The sequence below is a fragment of the Sitophilus oryzae genome, unplaced genomic scaffold, assembly GCF_002938485.1.
Source record: "Sitophilus oryzae breed Bouriz unplaced genomic scaffold, Soryzae_2.0 scaffold_562_pilon_pilon, whole genome shotgun sequence".
Classification (NCBI taxonomy): domain Eukaryota; kingdom Metazoa; phylum Arthropoda; class Insecta; order Coleoptera; family Curculionidae; genus Sitophilus; species Sitophilus oryzae.
This window is the reverse complement of record NW_022147154.1, coordinates 410,527-432,923: the sequence shown is the minus strand read 5'-3', so window position 1 is coordinate 432,923 and position 22,397 is coordinate 410,527. Positions and strand designations below refer to the sequence as shown.

At 31.5% G+C, this 22,397-nt stretch overlaps 1 protein-coding gene across 1 annotated transcript in view; it reads left to right on the top strand.

The window, feature by feature from the left end:
• The window catches only part of LOC115887290 (discoidin domain-containing receptor 2-like), a 523,559-nt gene that overhangs the window by 388,341 nt on the left and 112,821 nt on the right, over positions 1 to 22,397 (top strand). Inside the window, exon 8 of the mRNA XM_030906681.1 lies at positions 11,371 to 11,504. Within this exon, the coding sequence (XP_030762541.1) occupies positions 11,371 to 11,504 (134 nt within the window). The remainder of the gene's footprint in view (positions 1 to 11,370; positions 11,505 to 22,397) is intronic.

Sequence of the window (22,397 nt, the reverse complement as noted above, 5' to 3'; positions counted from 1 at the left end):
GTTAATAACACCAGGTTTAAAATATTCTTATTTAATTGTCTTGGAAATTTCCAGCATGTTACTAAAGGAAGAAAACCTCATTTCCTCTCCCAAGGAAAAATTTACATCGACCCCGTTACACTTTGGAAAGCGCCCTAGAGATAAACACAAACATTATCAGCCATTCAAGTACGTTAAGAATCACCGTAGATAGAGTGTGAAAATGATAACCACATTCTCTTCGGGACTTTTGTTGCGAGTACGTGCCTACACATCTCGATGATCCAGATAAGGCCTCATTTAAACCGCTTTAAATTTATTCCTGTTATCTTTTACACTGCAGGCTCAAACGTTCTTATCTAAAGATAATGTCGAATATTTGAATTTTAAATACCTTGTGTGCCGTTTTTCGAGTGGTTAATGAAAAAATTTTGTCGTATGGCTGAACACGTACCAGCTTTCGAGAGATTTTATTATTTGAACCCATTAAATGTTTGAATATCGTTGGAAAAATAATAGGATTGTTATACTATTTAAGTCGATGTATATTAATAGTCTTGTGCTTCTTTAACATTTTAAAAACATGACTTTAATTAAACTTTTATCCATAAAAATCTCTCAAAGAATGAAAACGACATTACAAGAGGAAAAACTTTTTTATTACTGATATTTTAAGGAAAATGCATATTTCATAAATATTCTTGCTTAGTCTAAAGTTGTTAATCCCGTTTATACCTTTCCAAATTTCCGTACCGTTTTAGAGTAAATTAAAAAACTATGAAAATTTAGGTTGTAAGTTGAAAATTAAAAAAATTGTAAATGTGGTTGAAATTTTCCTAAAAATCAAAAGACTAAAAATCGAAACGCGTTTATGTGGTAATATAATTTCGTTTTCATTCTTTGGCAGATTTTTATGGATAGAAGTTTAATTAAAGTCATGTTTTTTGCGGTTTTAAAATGTTAAAGAAGCACAAAATTTATTTAGTTCAGTGTTATAGAAAGGCTGATAATAGTTATCGGAAAATATGATACTTTAACAACAGCAACAACTATGACGTTAATCAAAATTAATAATAACCAAAGAATGGAGTAGAAATGATATTACCATAGAAGCGCCAATTGATTTTTAGGACTTCACCAACTTTTATTTCAAATCTTTAGAAATTCAACAGTATTTTCATGTTATTTCAAATTTTCTCTAAACCGGTATCGAAATTTGGAAAAGTATAAACGGAATTAACCATTTTAGATCAAGCAAAAATATTTATAGAGAATGCATTTTTCTCAAAATATAGGATATTTTATGTAATCAACTTAATTGGTTGAGAATACCAAGTTTATAATTGTTTAGAATATCATTATAACACAAGTTTACAAATTCGGGTCAACTTTTGGACCCGAGCAGATGAGAACGATTCTTAAAGTTATTTGATGCCCTGAACTTAGATCTTCAATCCGTTTGTCAAGATAGGCTCTAGTGTTCGAGTTCGCGCATGGCAGTAGCACTGCGCTCTTATAACGGCCCGGGTAGTTGACGCACGGTTAGTTGACGACATTGCATTAAAGTTTAATGCAACGTCGTCAACTGAGGACAGCACTGCAACCGGCAATCGGAAACATCATTTGGATTTGTATTGTGATTGTGCTGCCGAGGTGTGGCCGAGTCGTACCCACTATGAGCCAGGACAACAAAATGTGTCCTCTGTACCACTTGTAAACCCACAGGACGTTTTACTGCCACCTCTTCACATTAAACTTGGCCTTATTAAGAACTTTGTCAAAGCGCTCAATCACGAAGGACCGGTTTTCCAGTACTTAACCAAGTTGTTTCCAAAACTGTCATACGCAAAAATCAAAGAATTGTATTTGTCGGGCCTAATATTCGAAAACTAATGGCTGACGCAACGTTTACAAAATGTTTAACGCTTGATGAAGTAGTAGCATCGTTTCAAAGTGTTGTTCACAACTTTCTCGTTAATCATAGATCACCGGATTACAAGCAAGTAATCGACAATTTGTTGCAAAATTACCACAAGATTGGAGCTCGAATGTCTCTCAAGATACATTTTCTGCATTCACATCTTGATTTTTTTCCACAAAACTTGAGCGACGAGCAAGGAGAGCGGCTACACCAAGATATAGCGAAAATAAAAAATTACGAACGGGACGAAGGCATGATGAGCGATTACTGTTCGACCCTAATCCGTGAAACAGATCCCAAGCAGTATAAAAGACTCAGTTCAACATCTCTTCATTTCTGATTTATATTGTTTAATTCTTAATAATAATTTAATGACCGTCAACGGTCAGAAATAGTAAATAATGAATTTATTGAATATTTCGAAAACTAGAACCAATCTTAAAAAAATGGACTGCTGATTTGGATTCAGCTCCAAAAATTATCTTAAAAATTGCTTTTAGTTGCTCAGGTCCAAAACCCTGTATGCTTGTGTAATTAATTAAATATAACAAGCGATTTCCAAATAATAACGCATAGAGTAATATTTTTTTGTATCTTTAACATGGTATTTGGCAACATTCAATCAGTTTTCTCTGTTAAAAGTTAGTTTGTGACATCATCGGTTTTTCCCTTTGTCCTTCATATGAGTATATACAAGTTGTATTTGAATTATACCTATCTCCCCTAATATTAGAATATTCATTTTTAATATTTTTGCAAATTTCAACAGGTTAAAAAAGGTGGAAAACCTCATTTCCTCTAGCCAGGGAAAATTCGTATCGACCTCATTTCGGAAAGCCCCCCGGATAAACACAAACATAAATATTATCGGTCTTTCAAGTACATAAAGAATAGCCGTAGGTAGAGCGTGGAATGGAGAGCGACATACTCATCGGGCCTTTTATATTCTTTTGTTGTGAGTACGTGCCTACACATTTCGATTCTCCTGATAAGGCCTCAATTCAACCGCTTCTAATTTACCCCTGTTATCTTTCGCTCCGCAGGCTTCGACGACCTTATCGAAAGATAATGTCGAATATATATGAATTCTAAATACCTTTATGTGGTTTTTTGGAGTGGTTAATGAAAAATTTTGTCGTATGGCTGAACACGAACCGGCTTACGGTGGGACTTTGCTCCGTTTGGGACAAGATAAACACTTTAATATAATTAGCCACGTATTAAAATTTATTTTTAAATCAAGTAGGTTTGTGTTGTAGATGTAGACAGGGTGGTCCGAACTGTATTCTGGAAACTTCGGCAGTATATTCTACAGATAAAAATATGTAAAAAAGTTCGTATAAATGTATGTTCTAAAATGCTGAGTTTCGGAGATACAGGGTGTAGAAGTTTTATTTTTATTTCGATTTTTCTCAAATATATTCTGAAGTAACATCAATATTTCGATGAAAATTGGTATCTGGGAGTTTTTTGACATGAGATATTTGATTTTGTTGTCAATATGACTCCTATTTGTAGGGGGCGCCACCTACATGTGTTTTAGCTGTTTTGAAGAGTAACTTTTCGTCTGTACCTGTGTAAAACATGTATGAAAAAATATACATTTCCGTGACTTCTTACGTAAAAAATGTCTCTTGATAAAAATCGCTAGGAGCAACCGCAATACGTCATTATTGGCAAAAAATAAACACGTTGAGCAGATAGTTATTTGACTGAAATAATAAATGTTTATTTTTTTAAATTAATTTTAAATTTTTCTTAAAAAAAAACTGTTTCTGTTGAACTTTTGGCACAAAAACATTTCAAATTTATGATTTCAGTCTAATAACTTCACTATTCAACATGTTTAATTTAGGTCAATGATGACAGGTATTGATAATTTCGATTCCAAATATCTCGAGAACCATTACTCGGTAGCGATTTTTACCAAGAGATATTTTTTACGTAAAAAACGTCGTAAATGTATATTTTTTTACTCGGTAGTTTACAGGTACGGACGAAAAATTATTACTCTTCAAAACAAGTCTACTAATTTTTAATACTTTGAAAATTTAAAGAAATTATGATTTTTTGCTTAAATTTTGAGAACCACTGTATCTTTTCTGGATTTTCTTTCTTGTAAATTTAAATTACTACCTATAATGCCATATTCTGAATAAATTATAATTTTTAACTAAAAACTAAAAAAAAATTCCAAATTTTTTTCAAAAAATTCCAAATTTAAAAAAAAATTCTCGGAAAAAACCTCATAGACGTATTTCTGTGATCGAAATATTTATACCCCTAAAAATATTTGCATTTATTTAAGACTCACCCTGTATAGACCTTCCCCGAGAAAGGAATCTCTTCACCCCAGAATTTTAGAGGTCCTAGTCCATCCAAAATTCTTCGCTTGCTGAAGTGGATTAATACTTGCCCAGGGGCGCCGACTGCGTGGGTGCTTCCCCCACGAGCATAAGCCTCAAAACTAGTCGGTTTAGCAACTTCAAGTGACAAGACGTCGCCGTCGTTCAAAAACTGTAGAAGAAACTCCTTTGGTACATGAATAATGCTCATCATACTGTGATAGTTTTCCGAAGAAATCAATTTCAATAGTTCTAAGCGGGTTTCCTCGTCCATTCTTAATTTAATTTTAATCAATCGTGTTTTCAACTTTTAAATCAGCAAGCGAGCAAAATGCAAGACATCATTGTATTTCTGGAGGGCATTTTCACTTACAAAAATGTGCTAATGTGAGGGCGTCTGAGGGGGCTCTAAAAGTGTTTAGAGAACTTATACATTTATATAATAATTTTAGTTATTCTAAATTGGAAGTGAATTTTAAACTACTTTAGGAACGCCAGGAATGCTATTTTTACAACTACGACGCATGCTCACGTCTTTCTGACTCATTCACAGTGAATTTAGCCGACTAAGTATATGAAATGTGCTATGTGATTTGAAAGCTCGTTGTGTATGTTTATATTGTGTTTATTTTTAGTTTTGATGGACAATTCGATCAAAATCCTCAGCTGCTCCAATACAATGCTGAATATCCCTCCACGAGCAGTTCTCAGTAATTTTTTGCTTCATTAGTTTTGTATCTTTATATAAAATACAGTATATACCTAGTTTTTCTACCTGCCTTTACACGATTGTAATGGGTATAATTAATATTTTCAAAATTGGTATGTGCCATAGAAAGTTTTACTTTTGCATAACTTAAATTATCCTCAATAGAATTGCAAAAACGGCATAAATTGATATGGTATTTTCCTAATTTTCTTCTGTATGTTACATATGTACTATAAAATTTAAAAAAAAAGTAAAGTTCCGTAAATATTTACGGAAGTAAAAAAGTAGTATTATAAAGCCAAGAAATGGTAGTAATCTAGAAATTTGTTATTTTTACACATATCTGATGAGCACCCACGAGGATTTATAAAAGTCGGCGCCTCTGCTTGCCCCTATAGATGTATATTACTTTTAGTAATAGGTACATACTCTAGCAATATTTAATAGTGTATTACAAAGTTTACAAGTATCTTATTAAATCTTATTTACTTTTATTAGACGGTAGCACGGTACATTGCTTTTTGTATTATGTCTCCAGACACTAGTATAAAAATACTTTGTATTTTTATTTGTGTTATATTTCATTTAGTAGTAAAATCCCAGCTCGCAACAATTTTAAAAGTACTTAAACTACATATTGCGGTTATACACATGCAATAATCGTAATATTTCTTTATGCTTATTGTCACTAGAAAATGCATCGCTTGTATATTGCGTTTGTCATATAAAATTCTTATAGCGTGGTAAAGTTGGCAACTGCTTCTTGAAATTCTTATAATTTTTCATATTTGAGAAAATATACGTACAATTGAGACTTCATTATTATTAATAGAATTATTTGTTAACAATATACAGGATTGTTCACCACATACGACACGGAGTATTGTAGCTAAATGATTAGATTCTTACAAATTGTAAGTTTTGGGTTCGTTGAAGGACTATTTGATCTACAATTTAAAAATATTTTTACAAGATACAGAGTGTCCCAAATAAATAAAAAATATCAAAGTTGTATTTTTTTTAATGGAACACCCTGTATATTATTACATTTTTAGTTTATACGAAAATAAAGGTAGATTGTCCAGTTTCCTTAAAATAAAGGTAAAATTGATTAAGGTTTATTACACTTAAATCTTACCGTTTTTGAAATATTTTCAATTTTGTGAAATTGCAGTAAAAAATTTAAGGCTTCATTTCTCCAAGGGTATCAAAGTTTTTAATACTAAACATTTACTGAAGTCTATTTATTGATCAGCTATTGCGTTGCAATAACAAAAATAATACTACCTCTTACAGAGTGTCTAAAAATTTATTTAAAATTATTTCTAGCTTTAAACGGCAATAACTTGTTTAATTTAAATGGAACGCCCTGTATAGGAGAATCAGATGCACAATTTAATTGTCTATCAAATTGTATTATGCCACTTTTTACCTATCCCTTCCAGTTTTCGGAGAAAATGCATTTTCTTATAATATAGACCTCAATATACCCATGGAATATTGACATTTTAGATTGTTTTTAAAGTAACAAATGTACAAAATGTACAGGCTAGTAATATTATCGTTTTTAGCAAAATTACAATATTACTAGCCCATTTGTATTCAAAAAGAAAACTGTTTAAATCTTTATAAAAGAGCATACCATTAATTTAATATACCACCATTATTTCCGCCCAAATACTAATTATTTACATACTTAATTATGTCCGTTAATAAATTATTCTAAATAAATCTGGATTTGAATCAGAAATCAATATAATAATAAGTTATGAAAATGAATGTCTCTGTTGTTATAAATAAGCATTTGTCAAAAAATGAAATATAATTTTCAAGGTGTTACTTTTCACCTGTCTAATACACATAAAAAATTCAGTTTTTTAGTTTTTGGAGCAATTATTATTAATCAACGCAAACAGTCAATTAATGTAGTTTGAATACTGGAATCATATTAATTGGTCCTCTTTAACAAATATTTAAACAGTCTTTTTAATTTTTTAATGGAATAAACAAACTATATCGACAATATTAGTAAATGTACTCTTTAAAAATTTGGTACATCTTTAAAAAGAATCTAAAATGTCAGTATTCCATGGGTATATTGGTAAATGAGTTCTAAATTATTGCTGCATTTTCTACGGAAAGTTGAAGAGATAGGTAAAAAATGGCATAATACAATTTGATAGACAATTAAATTGTACATCTGATTCTCATAAAATATACAGGGTGTTCCGTTTAAATTAAACAAGTTAATGCCTTTTAAAGCTAGTTAATTATTTAAAATAAAATTTTAGACACTCTGTATAAGGTAGTCTAATTTTTATTATTGCAACATAATAACTGATCAATAAATAAACTTCAGTAAATATTTAGTATTAAAAACTTTGATACCCTTGGAGAAATGAAGGCTTAAAATTTTGACTTCAATTTCACAAAATTGAAAATATTTCAAAAACGGTAAGGTTTAAGTGTAATAAACCTCTATCAAATTTACCTTTAATTTAATCGTAGAAACTAAAAATGTAATAATATACAGGGTGTTCCATAGTCCTTCAACGAACCCAAAACTTACAATTTGTAAAGATCTAATCGTTTAGCTACAATACTCCGTGTCGTATGTGGTGAACAACCCTGTATAGTTATAGATATACTAGTTAACTCATAGCAATATTTAATTCTTTTGAAGTTTTTGTGAGATATGCAGGGTAGATCACAGTATATAAAATTTTAAACTCAAAATTTTAAGATGCCCGTTTTTCATGCCGATGAGAAATGTAGGTACAGGGTGGGCCCAATTGGGCGCATTTAAAGGGAAACACCCTTTTCTATAGGAGATAGAAGGATAGAAAACTAATATCGGGGTCTGGAACTCAAACTTTATCAAAAACATGATGGTGAAAACCGGACATCGGTATCTGTTATCCTTTTCGGAATTACGGGATGTTTTTCAAAAATGTTCATTTTTCAAATCGCTGTAACTTTTTTGTTATAGAATTTAATGGTTAATGGTAAAATTAATAATTCAAAAATTATCAACAGAAAATTTGATTTTTTCTATGGGACACCCTGTATATTTTTAATTGATTGAAAATAATTTAAAATTACCTTTCCAAAAATATAACAAACTTGATATTTTGCTCGATTCCCCTTCGAGATATAGAGTTTTAAGAAATTCGCACACTTTTAATAAGTAGGCTTTGAACAGCGCCGGCTGTATTGTAAAAAAAATCCAGCTGTAAGCAACAATTAAAACGAAAATAATATTTGCAATGAGAGATGCATAATTTTATGACAATTTAAACTATATTTAACAACATCAACACATTTAAACTATATATAATAACAATAAAAATAAGTAACAAATCAAGACATAAAAATTTTATGGACAGACGGAACCGTTTTTAAACATTTCTCGCGGAATTCATTAACTCAGTGAGGATGAAAGATACCCTCGCATAACCGCTAAGGACTTCTAATTCTTGTCTAGAGTATACGGGCAATTTAGAAATAAGAACCTTTATTCTTCTGCAAAGATAAAAATCCATAGGCGCCAAGTCTAGCTCTATTCAATTATTCTCAATATTGGCTGCAAAAATTTGTTAATGACTTCAGCGTTCTAAGGCGGTACCTCGGCTTGCTGGAAAAATATTTTTTCGAGTTCCATTACGGGCAGATAATCAATAAGAAGTCCAAAGCCTACTAGTTAAAAGTGGCAAATTTTTAATACTTCTGTATTTCGAAAAGAATTGGAGAGGTAATTTAAATTATGTTCAATTAATTAAAAATATATAGGGTGTCGCAAATAAAAAATCAATTTTTTTGTTGATACTCTTAAACTATTAATTTAAAAAAATTATACTTGAACCATTAAATTCTACGTAAAAAACGTGCTTTGGAAATGTTTTAATAAAAATACAAAGATTTCCATAGCAAAAAAGTTACAGCGATTTGTTGAAAATGCACATTTTTGGAAAACACCCCGTAACTCCGAAACGGTAACAGATATCGATGTGCGGTTTTTACCATCATGTTTCTGATAAAAATTGAGCTCCAGAAACCGATACTAGTTTTCGTCTCCTATAGAAAAGGGCGTTTCCCTTCAAAAGCATATTTAACACTTGAAATGTCAGTTTAAAAAATATTAATGAATGATTGCCACGAACAGGCCCGCGTCTTCTATAGCTACTCTATTAGTTAAGCATGCGACATGAGTGTCAATAATGTCGGCCGTTGTTAACTTGAATTCCAATTTAGATAATAAAACATGAACGAATTATGTCTGTCAAATTGATCGTTGGGGCTGCATTTTTAAACCAACCGGCTTTTTGTATTATTCAAACTTCAAACAATATAAAAAAGTAACTAATCTAGGATGAAATGATGTCTATACAAATTTCCATAGAATGAATAATTAATATACGAAAGGTAACATTGACATTTATTTACCGTTCTCTATACATATTTATTTTCAAAAAAAAGTATTTTCCGCATATTCGAAAAATAAATTTCCACTAAATATATCTAGAATAAATTTAAAGTATTTTGATTTATGTTCAGGATAATTATATTTATGTGTAAAAAAGCATTCTTTGAAATATGTTTGGCGTTTAAATAATATCTGCATATTTATCAAATTAAATGAACAATAAAAAGTATACATTTGTATATAGACAAAATAGTTATTTATGTATCAAGGGAATTATGAAGGTTATAATTACCGAGGGCAAAGTTTCTGGACAATTATGGCCCGAGGTTATTAACACCTTTATAATTCGGTTGGTACATAGACAATATTATTTTCTACTGAATTTAAGTATGCAAGACATTACTGTTTTGATTCAGCGATCGTATTCTGCTATAAATGTCATAAGGGGTTAGCGATATTATTAACTATTGCTATTAAATCTATGTTGTACGAAGCACTTGTACTGTCAAATTTTAATTACGATAGTTGTGTATAGTGATGGGAAAACCGATTAATTTCAATAATCGAGTACTCGAGTTTCAAGCGACTGCAATAATCGAGCGATCGCTCGAGCGAAATATCGCTCGTATTTAAAAATACGGTTTTCGCCGGTCGCTTGTTGTAAGTACTCGTTAACGCCAAGCGCCAAGCAGTAAGTTGCGTGCACAGGGCACATATTTTTTCGGTGACGAATGGCAAATAGCCAGCGACGAGCGAGTCACTTGATCGCTTGATTTCGTTTATTTCAAAGCATTGTCGATGTAGGTCGTAAAATAACGTCGTATAAATTTGCTACCTGCAATATATCTAGAAAATTCGGTCGGCTTTTTATCGAGTATGTCACATTAAAATCGGATTTCAATTTATTTCATTCTAGGATCGCTTGCGTTCGTCGCTCGTTACTCGTCACTTGCATCGCTCGTTCATAATCGAGCGATGTCGGTTATTTCAATAATCGAGTAGTTATCCCATCACTAGTTGTGTATATGGTCCCTTTTTAACAACCAATTCTAAAATAAAAATCCGTCCTGAAAATCCAGAACTCATGCTTATGCCTCATCTACGTGGCTTTACTTATCAAATTTGTAAATAATACAACAGTGTCCCAGATGATAAAAAAAATTAAGTATATCAATATTTTTAAAATGCAGGAATAAACTACATATATACCAGATACCAGACTCAGTTACTAAAAGTTTTTTATTTATTTAGTTTAAAAGGGTTTTATTTAGTTTTAAAAAGCTTAGGCTTATTTTAGGCATGAATAGTACTAATTAACACAATAATATTTATAAAAGCTAAATATTGTTTTTAGAATCAAGCACTAACTTAAATTTGTTTGCTTCTTTGTTCTTGGGAATAGAGTTTTAAATTGAATCTGCTGTTCTCCTTGTCTTTTTTTGAAAAAAAAAATTTGAAAAAGTTGTATTGATATTTTGTTTTATACTTAATTCAAATTAATTTACAAACCAAATGAAACCATTTCGTATACAGGGTGGTCCGAATGGTATTCGGGAAACTTTTGCAGCATATTCTGCAGATAAAAATAAGTATAAAGGTTTATATAAAATTATGTTCTAAAGTGCTTCGTTTTGGAAATACAGTGTGTAGAAGTTTCATTTTTAATTCGTTTTTTTTCTAAATAATTTCTGAACTAACGTCGATATCTAGATGAAAATTGGCGTGTGGTTATCTTTTGGCATGAGAAATCGATTTCGATATCAGACTCTTACTTGTCGGGGCGCCACATAATATTTTTTAATTCTTTTGAAACTTCTACAACCTGTATTTTCGACACGAATCATTTTCGGATATACAGTTATCAGATTTTTCTTTACTTATTTTTAACTGCCAAATATGCTGCGGAGGTTTCGGACCACCCTGTATCTATTTTAGTTACCAAATAAAAAATAAAATTTCGAATTTTGTTAATATTGAATAAATTCTTTTCCAGGAAGTAGATGGGTGGGATGGTCGAATGAGTCGAGAAATGGAGAACCTCTCGAAATAATACTCGAGTTTGACGGAGTCAGAGAATTTAACGTGGTTCATCTTCATTCCAATAATATGTTTACAAGAGGAGTTCAGGTATGTCATGTCTATTTTTTATTATTATGTTCTAAATTATTATTTAAATTTATTTCAAACTATGCATTTAACCACTGTGTGATAAAGAATAATTATTGAAGTGAAACTACTTTACGCACAATGGGAGTAAAAATTCAAGGCCGTGACAAAGCGAGAAAAAAAACCTTTGATTTAAAGCTAAGAAAATCATTATACTAAACTTGATACCAATATTCTATGGATGTGTGCTGAGAAGTAAATTTTCATGCATATCATCATCGATATATGTTTGTAGCTACTGAATAACGGTCTAGGTAAAGCATCTAACTTATTTGCTAGCTCAGAATTAGAATTATTAGAGTTAAGCAACTCGCATTTTCATTGGAGAACATTGTCATATTTATTTCAAACCAATAATCAACGAGAATATTCGTATAATTTAACAAAATTACTGTAAATCATTGTAAATACGAATTGTTGGTTAGGTTCAATTTTTTTTCTCTTCTTAAATAAATTTAAGCGTTAACGTTATTAGGCATTTGCTATGGGCATTTGCATAAAAATGTGTATTTTGGGTGGTATTCCACAAAATTTGCAGGCTATTAAGGAAACAGAAATTGTACAGAAATAAATTGAAAATAATATTTATATTAAAACAGCATTATATGTCACTTTTTCAAACATGTCCTTCAAATCATTCAATTTATTAGCTGTTATTAAGAAGTTTTACTTCAAATATTCGCACATAGTGCACACACTATTTTTTTTTGTCCATCTGTTAATATCAAAAGAAATCTACATTTGGCAGATTTGTTTTTCTATAAGTTTAACTTAACTAAATTAGCCTTTACGTATAAAAATTTATTTTCGAGATTTTGAAGCAGAACCTGGAATATTTTAATTTACTCTAGAATACTTTTGAAGTGAAACTTCTTTAAGCGCACTGGAAGTAAAAATTCAAGGCCGCGACACACGAGAGCGAGACGAAAAGTGGTAAGGACAGCCTACGGCTTAGAAATACGTAGCGACGTCACAAGCGACGTGACGTGTATTTGAGCGCAGTCCACGTGTTTATAAAAAATATTTTAATACATATTTTGTGAAAGTAAATCAAATTATTTATTAATCTTTTATTTTGCGCTTATAAAACTATTTGTTACAGACAAAAAACTAGTTTTTACGTGTAAAAAACTATTTGGCACACGTAAAATACTATTTTTTACGCATAGTTATTTTACAAATTGGTGTTTATGTTTAAAAGCAACTAACGATTATACTGATGCAAATTGATTAGTTAGTTATGGAGTCACTAAGGATCTTACGTCACTTTAGTTAGAAGATTAACCTTTTAATTTTTGCTAATCAAATCTTTTTTGAGCTCTGATCGGGACCGGCCCACCGGTCCATCTTGCCACCGGCCCACCGGAAATTTTCCCGTTTTCCCATATGGCCCATCCACCCCTGGGTGTTCGTTAAGGAGACAGTGTCCTGTTAAAAAACCCGTGACAATCCGAAAATTGTTCTTACTGATATCAAACATAAAATAGTTAAACATTTGTTTATCGCACAAATATTTCTTGTACATAAATATTTCTTCATTTTTTTTCTATACAAACGAGTGCGAGTAGCTAAAGACACAGATACCACGTTGTCTCCTAGCAAGCCAATAGAAAGTACCTCAAGGCTCAGCCTTATTTTGTTTCTTCTTTTTATTAGCAACATTGCTAACATAAACATCAGTTGTAAAATATGTCTTTTTGCGGACGACACTAGCTTCACTTGGAGCAATAAAGACGTCACGGCACTTCATAGGATTCTATCAAATGACTTAATCACCATTAAATCTTGGTGCGATTCGAAGCTCCTGAGTCTCAACATTTCTAAAACTAAAGTTTTGTCGTATAAAAACTCGCTGCAGCCTTTTATTCTTAACAACACCACCATTGACGTCGTAAAATCTATAAAATTCTTAGGGCTTGTTGTAAACAATTCTCTAAAATGGGACATGCATATCGACGCTTTGTCGAAAAAATTAAGCTCTGCCTGTTTTGCATTAAGATCTGTTTCTAAGGAGCTTAACTTGTCAGTGGCTAGAACTGTTTATTATGCACTTTTGGAGTCGCACCTCAGATATGCCCTTCCATTCTGGGGTACGTGTTGTGCGATTCAATTTGACCGCTGTTCAAGCTCCAGAAGAGAGCTGTTCGATATTCAATTGGACTAAACAGCAGAACTCATTGCCAGGATTTTTTTTAACAATTAAAAATATTAACTCTTCCTTCCTTATTTATATTTGAATCCGTTTGCCTAATACGTAAGCATGTATCCGCTTCTCAAGAAAGGCCATCTCACACTTCTTCACTCAGGAACCTGGAGCAAGATCTTTATCTACTTACCCCACGCTCAGAGTTAGTTAAAAGTTCAATATTATACAACTCGAAGAAAATGCCTCAATCACCTGCCATTTGAAATCAAATCCATAACATATTTTCTTCATTTCGCAAAGCATTGAAATCTTATTTACTAGACAAGGCTTTCTACGCCGTAAATGACTTATATTTTGATAATCGAATTTGATCTTTTAAACACTGGTCTAATATTTGCTTTTACTATATTTACTATAAACTTACTAAATATTTTTGAATCTTATTTTTATTTTTTTATTCTTTGATATTGTAAAAATTTTAAATGTTTATTCATTGGCGCAACTACAGGTGCCGGGCCCCTCCAGGTACTGCTGGGCACACCCCCAGAGAAATCCTGAATTATGACTCTTGGCTACGTATTAATTTTTATTTGCTTATGATGCAGTAAAAATTACGTTTTCTAGTTTTGTTTAGTTAATATTATTTATATGGGAACACGGTTTGATAACCAAGTCTATGAAATTTATTGATAGAGAAATTCATGTAAACGTTTTATTCAAAAAATGTGTTTTATAAAATTATTTTTTATTTATAAAAAAACAAAAGCCCTAGGCCCCCCCTGGGCTCAAACCCAGGCCCCCCCAGGCCCACCCCAGGATAAATTGCTAGTTACGCTAATGTGTTTATTTTAAACAATAAGACTGACAATGTAATTTGTATACTTGTCTTGTATTCTCTTTGGTTTGTTTACTTTACCTTTGTCTACAAATTGTAAATTTTTTTGACAATAAAGGCATTTATTTAGATTAACAATTTTTTAAAGCATTGCGGCGATAGACGAATCTTTTTAAGATTTTGAGTTTGGTATGTAAAAAAGAGACTTTTTCAATACGTGAGAGATCAAAAAGAGGACTGTCCTCTGGAATAGAGGACGGTTGGCAACCCTAACTATCGGTATAGTAATAACATCACAGCGTCAAACTCCGAATATGTTTTTTTCTAAGTAGGTACTAATATGTTTTACCTATAAATGTAAAATAATTATATGAAATCTGATATTATCAAATTCAAAGGTATTAATATGGTTAAAAAGTAGACTTAAAAATTTGAGTAATATTTTAACTAAAGTCAGTAACAAAATCTCCACAAAAAATGAAAGATATTATTTAGAGTTTTCTGATGCCCTTTGTGTCCATTACCATAAACGTATTTCGTTTCGTTTCAGTTTTCCGTTTTCCATTATTGTTATTATTTTCATGCTAGGGAGTTCTTTGTGACTGCCTTAAAAAAGGATGTTATTGATATTTTATTCCTTTTGATACGTCCGCTTGAGCGAAGAATAGAAGGGGAACCAGTTCTTTTTAGTAAAAAAACGTTTTGAAATATTAATTTTATTTTCGGCAGAGAAAAGTATCGTATTTCTGTTGCAGCCATTAAATCTGGACAGAACGATTTTTAAAATGTGTATTCTCGTCTTCGCAAAAAATATACTATCATAGATAAATGAAACAAGTTTAGATTGGAAAGTGCCCATAAGGACAATATAAACACTATTTGGCGCTTTTCTTGCAACGGTCGCGACCCAAAGCTTTTGGTAATTTCGGATCGGTTCGGCTTGTTTCCGGAATTATATCGTCAAATATTATTATTCAAATTTATTATTATTTTCTTTTAATTTTATAAATAAAAGACAGTGTGTTGCATACAAGAAACTTTATTTTATATAAGGACATGTATGTGAAATACCGATGAAACATTGGAAACCGACGTTATGCCACGATCCACTATGGTTTTTACAGTTCACAGTTCACAACACAGTTTTTTTTAATGCCACTTTTTCACAATTATCACGGATTTGAGTAAGTATAATTTAAATTAAACTCACAAGATAGCAATAATTACTTTGAGAATGGAGGCTTACGCTTATACACACAGTAGTTTTTTTTCAATGTGAGCGGTTTAAATTTTGAAACATTTTATAATTTTTGAAGATTCTGACTTTGACAAGAGAAAATTATTTCTGTTATTGTTTGCGGTTGTTCTTAGCAACCGCTATAGCAGCGCCAGATCGCGTACAACGGTCGCGACCTGATTTTTAAAGAAAATATTTTTAAGTAAGAAGTAAGTAGTCTTTTTAAGTTTCTAGTAAGAAAATGGGTTACTAGTGGTTAAAAATTACGTTTTTTTTAACTAGATGGTTAAAAATTGGTATATTCATGTAAAATTAAAAAGGAAAGAACTTTTCAAATAAAAATTTTGAAAATTCGGCCAAGAAGCCAATTTTTTAATCATTTATTACTTTACGTAAAATTTGACAGATGCCCGAAAGCAAGGAGCATGGCAAAAGGCAACCCCCAACTATAATCAGTACATTAATTACTATAAAATGTAACAAACATTTGAAAGATATTTCAAAGTCATTCAATTTTCAAATTCCTGACATCATAAACGAGAAACCCCTCCTTATCGAACCTCTACACCCCACAGTCAATCCGTTTGCCAAAAATCAGCTTTAAACGTCAAGCAGTTTAAGCAGAATCGTGATTACTCAATGGTCATATTTTATGAAACACCTTGTATAAATTTATAAAATATCTTAAAATATGTAAAACAACAAAATAAAATATACGTGTTTAGGAGTTTTTCCGAAAACTCACCGGTTTTTCAAAAAAAAATATTTTAATGTTTGAGGGATAGTTTCACCCCCTTAGAATTTGAGTTTGGAAAAATCCCTTCTTATCGAACCTCTACACCCTAAATTCAATCTGTTTTCCAAAAAATCAGCTTTTTACGTCAAGCTCTTTAAGCAGGATCGTGATTAATCAATGACCAGCTTTTTCGAAACACCCTGTATACATTTTTAAAAAAATTTAAAATATGTAAAAAAACAACGTGTTTAAGCGTTTTTTAGGAAACTTGACCGTTTTTTAAATAAAAAATATTGTAATATTTGAGGGGTGGTTTTACTCTCTTGGAACTGGAATTTCGAAAAATCCCTTCTTATTGAACCTCTACACCCTAGAATCAATCTGTATGCCAAAATTGAGCTTCTTACGTTGAGTGGTTTGAGCAGGATCGTGATTAATCAGTCACTTAAAGATTTTATATATTAGTATAGATAAAAAAATAGCTCTATAATAAATACATTGTAACTGTTTGTACAATGTTTGTACAATGTAGTTGGACAATTTATTTGTTTTTTACATATTTTGAAATTCTTTAAAAAATCATACAGGGTGTTCCAAAAAGTTGGGTAATTTCTTAACCACGATTCTGCTTAAACTGCTTGACGTAAAAAGCTTATTTTTGGCAAACGGATTTTTCGAAAGTCAAATTCCAACGAGATGAAACTACCCCTCAAATATTACCAAGTTATATAATAATATCGCCGTATTGATTTTTCTCATGCTGACATAAATGTGAGAAAATTTTATCAATTTTGTATGTTAATGGAAATTCTTGCTTTGCTTTATCATCACCATTACAAATGATTAATTCGACGCGAACGAAGTCGCTGGTACACGCTAGTTACTTATAAAACTGATTATAAAAACAATAGTTTACTTTATTAAAAGTGCCAACCTCCATCCCATCAGAATTATCCTATGTTGAAGCTAATTCAATTAACTTTAATCAAAATTGCATTCTGTTATTTGCCGGTTTATTAATATTAAAACAATTAGTGCTTGGGTCGGTCAATATAGTAATAATCCAGATATTTTGCATAATTTGAGGGTTACGAGGATAGGTCCAATAGATTTTGAAATTGATTTAGTCTCAATTTGTTTACTGTTTGTTATTGCATATGCAAAGCTTATTAATTTTTTGTATAACATTATTAAAATGGAAATTCTCTTAGTGGAGTTTTACTAAAAAATATTTATATATTGTAAAATAACATTACAATTAAATTTGATTAACTACTGTTTTTATCTTAACTGCTAATAGTACGAGAGCTAGCAACGTCAGATATATTTTTTACTATGCTCTCTAGAACAGCATGCGGCCCGTCTGGCTGCTGGTAAACGTTGCGTTCCCTACTGCGCATTGAAAGAAGGTCTATATTTTTATTAGTCCTTTAAATTCTAGTATTGAATATAAATCGAACATGTCTCCATAGCGCAGTGCGTAGAGTTTATGACCACGAATCGATGATTCAGAGTTCGAATCCGGGTCAGGGCAAAGACTTTTTTATTTTATTTTCGTTTATATTCTAACAGTAAAGTATTAAATACTTGTTTTTTTAATTACCAGAATTATTTAATACTTTACTATCAGAATATAAACGAAAATAAAATAAAAAAGTTTTTGACCTGACCCGGATACGAACTCTGAATCATCGGTTCGTGGTCGGAAACTCTCCGCACTGCGCTATGTAGACATGCTCGATTTATATTCAATACTAGAATTTATAGGACTAAATTAATAAAAAATATAGGATCTTCTTCCGATGCGCAGTAGTGAAACGCAACGGGTATCGGCAGCCAGACGGGCCGCATGCTGTTCCAGAGAGCATAGTAAAAGATATATCAAAGAGCCAGACATCTTAAAATACTTCCTCGAAAACGTTGCTAGCTCTTAGACTATAATATAGAATTTTAAAAATGCATCATACAGGCAAAGTTTATACAGGTTTGTCTTTATTGTTGCTTATCTTTGTCAGCAACAGCAGCTTATCTTTGTCAACAGCAACATTTACATTTTATTATTGAGATTATGTTTTGGTCGGCGATCCAGTACAGGGTATTTGTATGAAAAATTAAATAATTTTTTATTCTGTCTATTGTCTAAAAATATATTTAATTGAGACAAATATGTACCTATATCTTCTCCTGTTTTAAGTAATAATTTTGATGTCTAGTTTATTAGCAGATATTTTTTGATTTTAAGTGTGTTTATTCAATAGCATTTCTGTGAAAATTCGGAAAATTAAATCTGTGTTGATGAAATATTATGTATTTCGCAAAATAGTTATACAGGGTGTTTCAAAAAACGTGCCATTTCTCGTGGGAGGATTCCTCACGTAAAAATAAGATTATTAATAAATAAGATTCAATAGATTTAATACCAGCCTAAAGCAATAATCCAAAATGATTCTGCTAAGCTTTATTGGGATATGAGCATAATTACGGATCAACTAGTACCCAATAATAGGCAGTAATAATACATAAAAACTTACCTGATATCCTGATGCGTTTGGTATTACGGAGATCAGTCCTGGTTCTATTGCAAAAAGCTGCAATTCTGGGCACTACAGCAATTGTGAGACGGTTCCAGGTGATGTGGAAATGTGATGGTTAATTAATGCCTTGGTTAAACCCCGGCTAGCGCATATGAAAAACCTGTAGAATTAAAAAAAAATATTGATGAATAAATTATTGAAGTGGACGATACATTTCCAGTCTTAAAGTAATCAATCTGAGCCAATTCTAAATAGCACAAATAAAAAGAGACAATCTTACCAGTATCTCATGAGAAGTACAGCGATAACGCTTAAACAATAATGCTCATTAAGGCTTAAAACTGTGTTACAAGTATTGTACCAGGGAGAAGAATTAAATAGTCCCACTGGAGATGTTCCACTATCCATTTTGTTAAATGAGGAAGGTTTAAATTGTGCGTTTCGCGAGACTCTTAAAAGATCTTAGGTATTTTAATTACTACACCGACGTCAACATCTGAAGCAGAGCGTTCTTTTTCAGTGTTAAAACGAATTTAAACTTTTCTCGGAAATACAATGAAAGAAGAAAGGCTTAGTGTCTTAGGTATGCCGTCTCCAGCAAACACTTTATTAATTTTGCGTTGAAAATTTTAATAATAAGGTAATTAAAAACTTTGACAAATGGACTTTATACCGTGTCACCACGTCATCGTCGACTTGAACATAAGGAATCCCACCAAAATTGACGAATAAGTTATTTTATTTTACAGAAAAATGTATTGGCAATTTTTTAAAGAACTCCTTAAAATGAAGCAAATTGTTCATTATGAATAATTTATGCGAATTCGTGTGTTCCATTTAAAGGTTAGCTAACCTGTCAGATCACTTTTTATAATCCTAAGATACGAGTAAATATATGTCGATTACTTTAGAGATGTTAATAAATAGATAAAAAATATATATTTCTCAACCTTTTTGCATTTTTTCAATTTTCAACCAAAAAATTATTACAAATACAAAAACCTGTCCTGAAATCAAAAGTATATTAGGTATTTACTTTAGAAGATTTATACTTAACATTGCTATAAATACCATAATCTTAAATCACACAGGGTATTCAAATTTCTACGCCAATTTTTTCTTTGTTTTTTTTTTTAAATTGAGCACCTTGTATATTATTTTTTTATTAGATGGAGAATTAAAAGATGAACATTTTTTATATAATATAAAGTATTTAAAATTTTTTAATGGTTTTGCTGATACACACAGTATTATTTCATATGGCTCTTTCAACGGTAAAATACGAGAGAACAATCATTAGGTGGCTTTGATAAAAATTTACTGTGGAAAATGCCATATGAAATATAAAACCGCCAATATCTGCGGAACCGTTAAAAATTTTGATATACTCTAAATAAAATAAATGTTCATTTTATAATACTCCATCTACTGAAAAAATAATATACAGTGTATTCCATTTAAAAAAAAAACGAAGAAAAATTATTTTATATTTTCGAAAGTTTGGCGTAGAATTTTCACATCTTGGATGATGTACGTAGACTGAGCATATCATTCATAAATGCGGTCAGACAATGTCTTGTTATTGTTTTAGGCTCTAACGAGTCCGTCACGAGCGATAGATAGGTTGTCTCCTCTATACAGCGTGTCCCAGAATGATAAAGAGAAAAAATATTTCTTTTGACCAGATCTACCATCCCTTAAAATTCTTACAGTTATTTCTGGGATACCCTATATTATGTAAGTTAGAGAATACAGAAATCTGTTCCATTAAAGCAAGCTTTGAGGAAGTGGATAAAAAGAAAACTAGATTTAACTCGGTACTGTCTTTAATATAGAGTAAATACAAAATTATTCTTTGGTATATCTTTTAGAAAGAATTTTATTAATCTGAATCCTAGTAAGTATTTTGTAAAATGGGGTTAATGAAACATCCGTAAAAAAAACATAAAAAACTAGCGGACTCTATTTGCGTAATTCTTCATTCCGTCCGTTCCGATCGGCCCGACGATTTTTTTGCTCAAGTTCCATTAATGAAAAAAGGCAACGATTACTTGAAACGCATCCAATTTTAATCAGCCATTATGAAAAACCCACTCGACAGAAAGCAAACATCGCCCGCACTCATCAAATATTTAATTAAACTCCGTTCCTCCGCTTTCGCAGACGGACAAAAATAAATACTACTTTATTATCTGTACAAATTATTTAGTTTTGTGCTCCGACCGTTCGCGTTCCTTCTCCGGTTGGTTTTTCAAAAGGGGGGAAATTTTCAGGACGCTTAATTTCCTAAAGAAATTGGATTATGACTCATTATAATTTAGAACGAGTATTCTCTCGAGATGCCAGCCGAATGCAAATACCCAAAGAGATAGGTAGGTGTACAGATATTTTGCTAGCGTTTTACTCTTTAATTTCTCTTCCATTGATGGCTGGTTTAAAATAAAAAAGTTATGTTTTGTAAACACCACCAAGATGAATTTAAAAGAATCAGCATGTCAGTGACTTTTTTGTTGTAATACAGTTTTGCCCAACCGACAAAAAATGCTTAACGATTCAAATTATACTACAAATACATACAATACCTACAAATAGAAATAATGTTGATATAATCAATGATTTTAACACTAATAGCTATCCTGATTTACTCAATAATCAGTTTAACTTTTCATTAGTAAATGAAGAAGATATTTTACTTTTTTTTTTATAGAATTGATGGCTTGAATTGTACGATGATCAGAATGAGCTATGCAGTTATAAGCAAAATATTATTACATATTATAAATAGTTGTATTTTGGACAATTATTTTCCAAAAGATTGCAAAATAGCTGTTATTCGACCGGTTCCTAAGGCTGCGGATATTAAAGAATTTAGAGACTTGCGCCCAATTAGCATATTGCCTACCATGTCAAAGATCTTAGAGCATGTGTTAACTAATCAAATGAAAATATATATAAAACATAATAACATTTTAGCAACTCATCATCAATCGGGGTTTCGAGATGGGCACAGTTGTGCCACTGCCTTATTGAAGGTATCTGATTATATTCTGACGGCACTGGATAAGGGAGATGTTACAGTTCTTGTTTTGCTAGACTACAGTAAGGCTTTTGATTGCTCAAATTATGATGTATTGATGTCTGTTCTTCGTTATTATGGCTTTTCGAGTGATGCGTTGAAATTGATTGCTAGCTATTTTACTGATCGAAAGCAAATGGTGAGGGTGGGTGCAGATATATCTGGGTGTATCGAACTGAATCGTGGTGTACCTCAGGGTTCTATCCTTGACCCACTAATGTTTTCTATCTATACATCTCGCATTGCAGATGTTGTTCGATACTCGCAAACTCATGCATATGCGGATGACA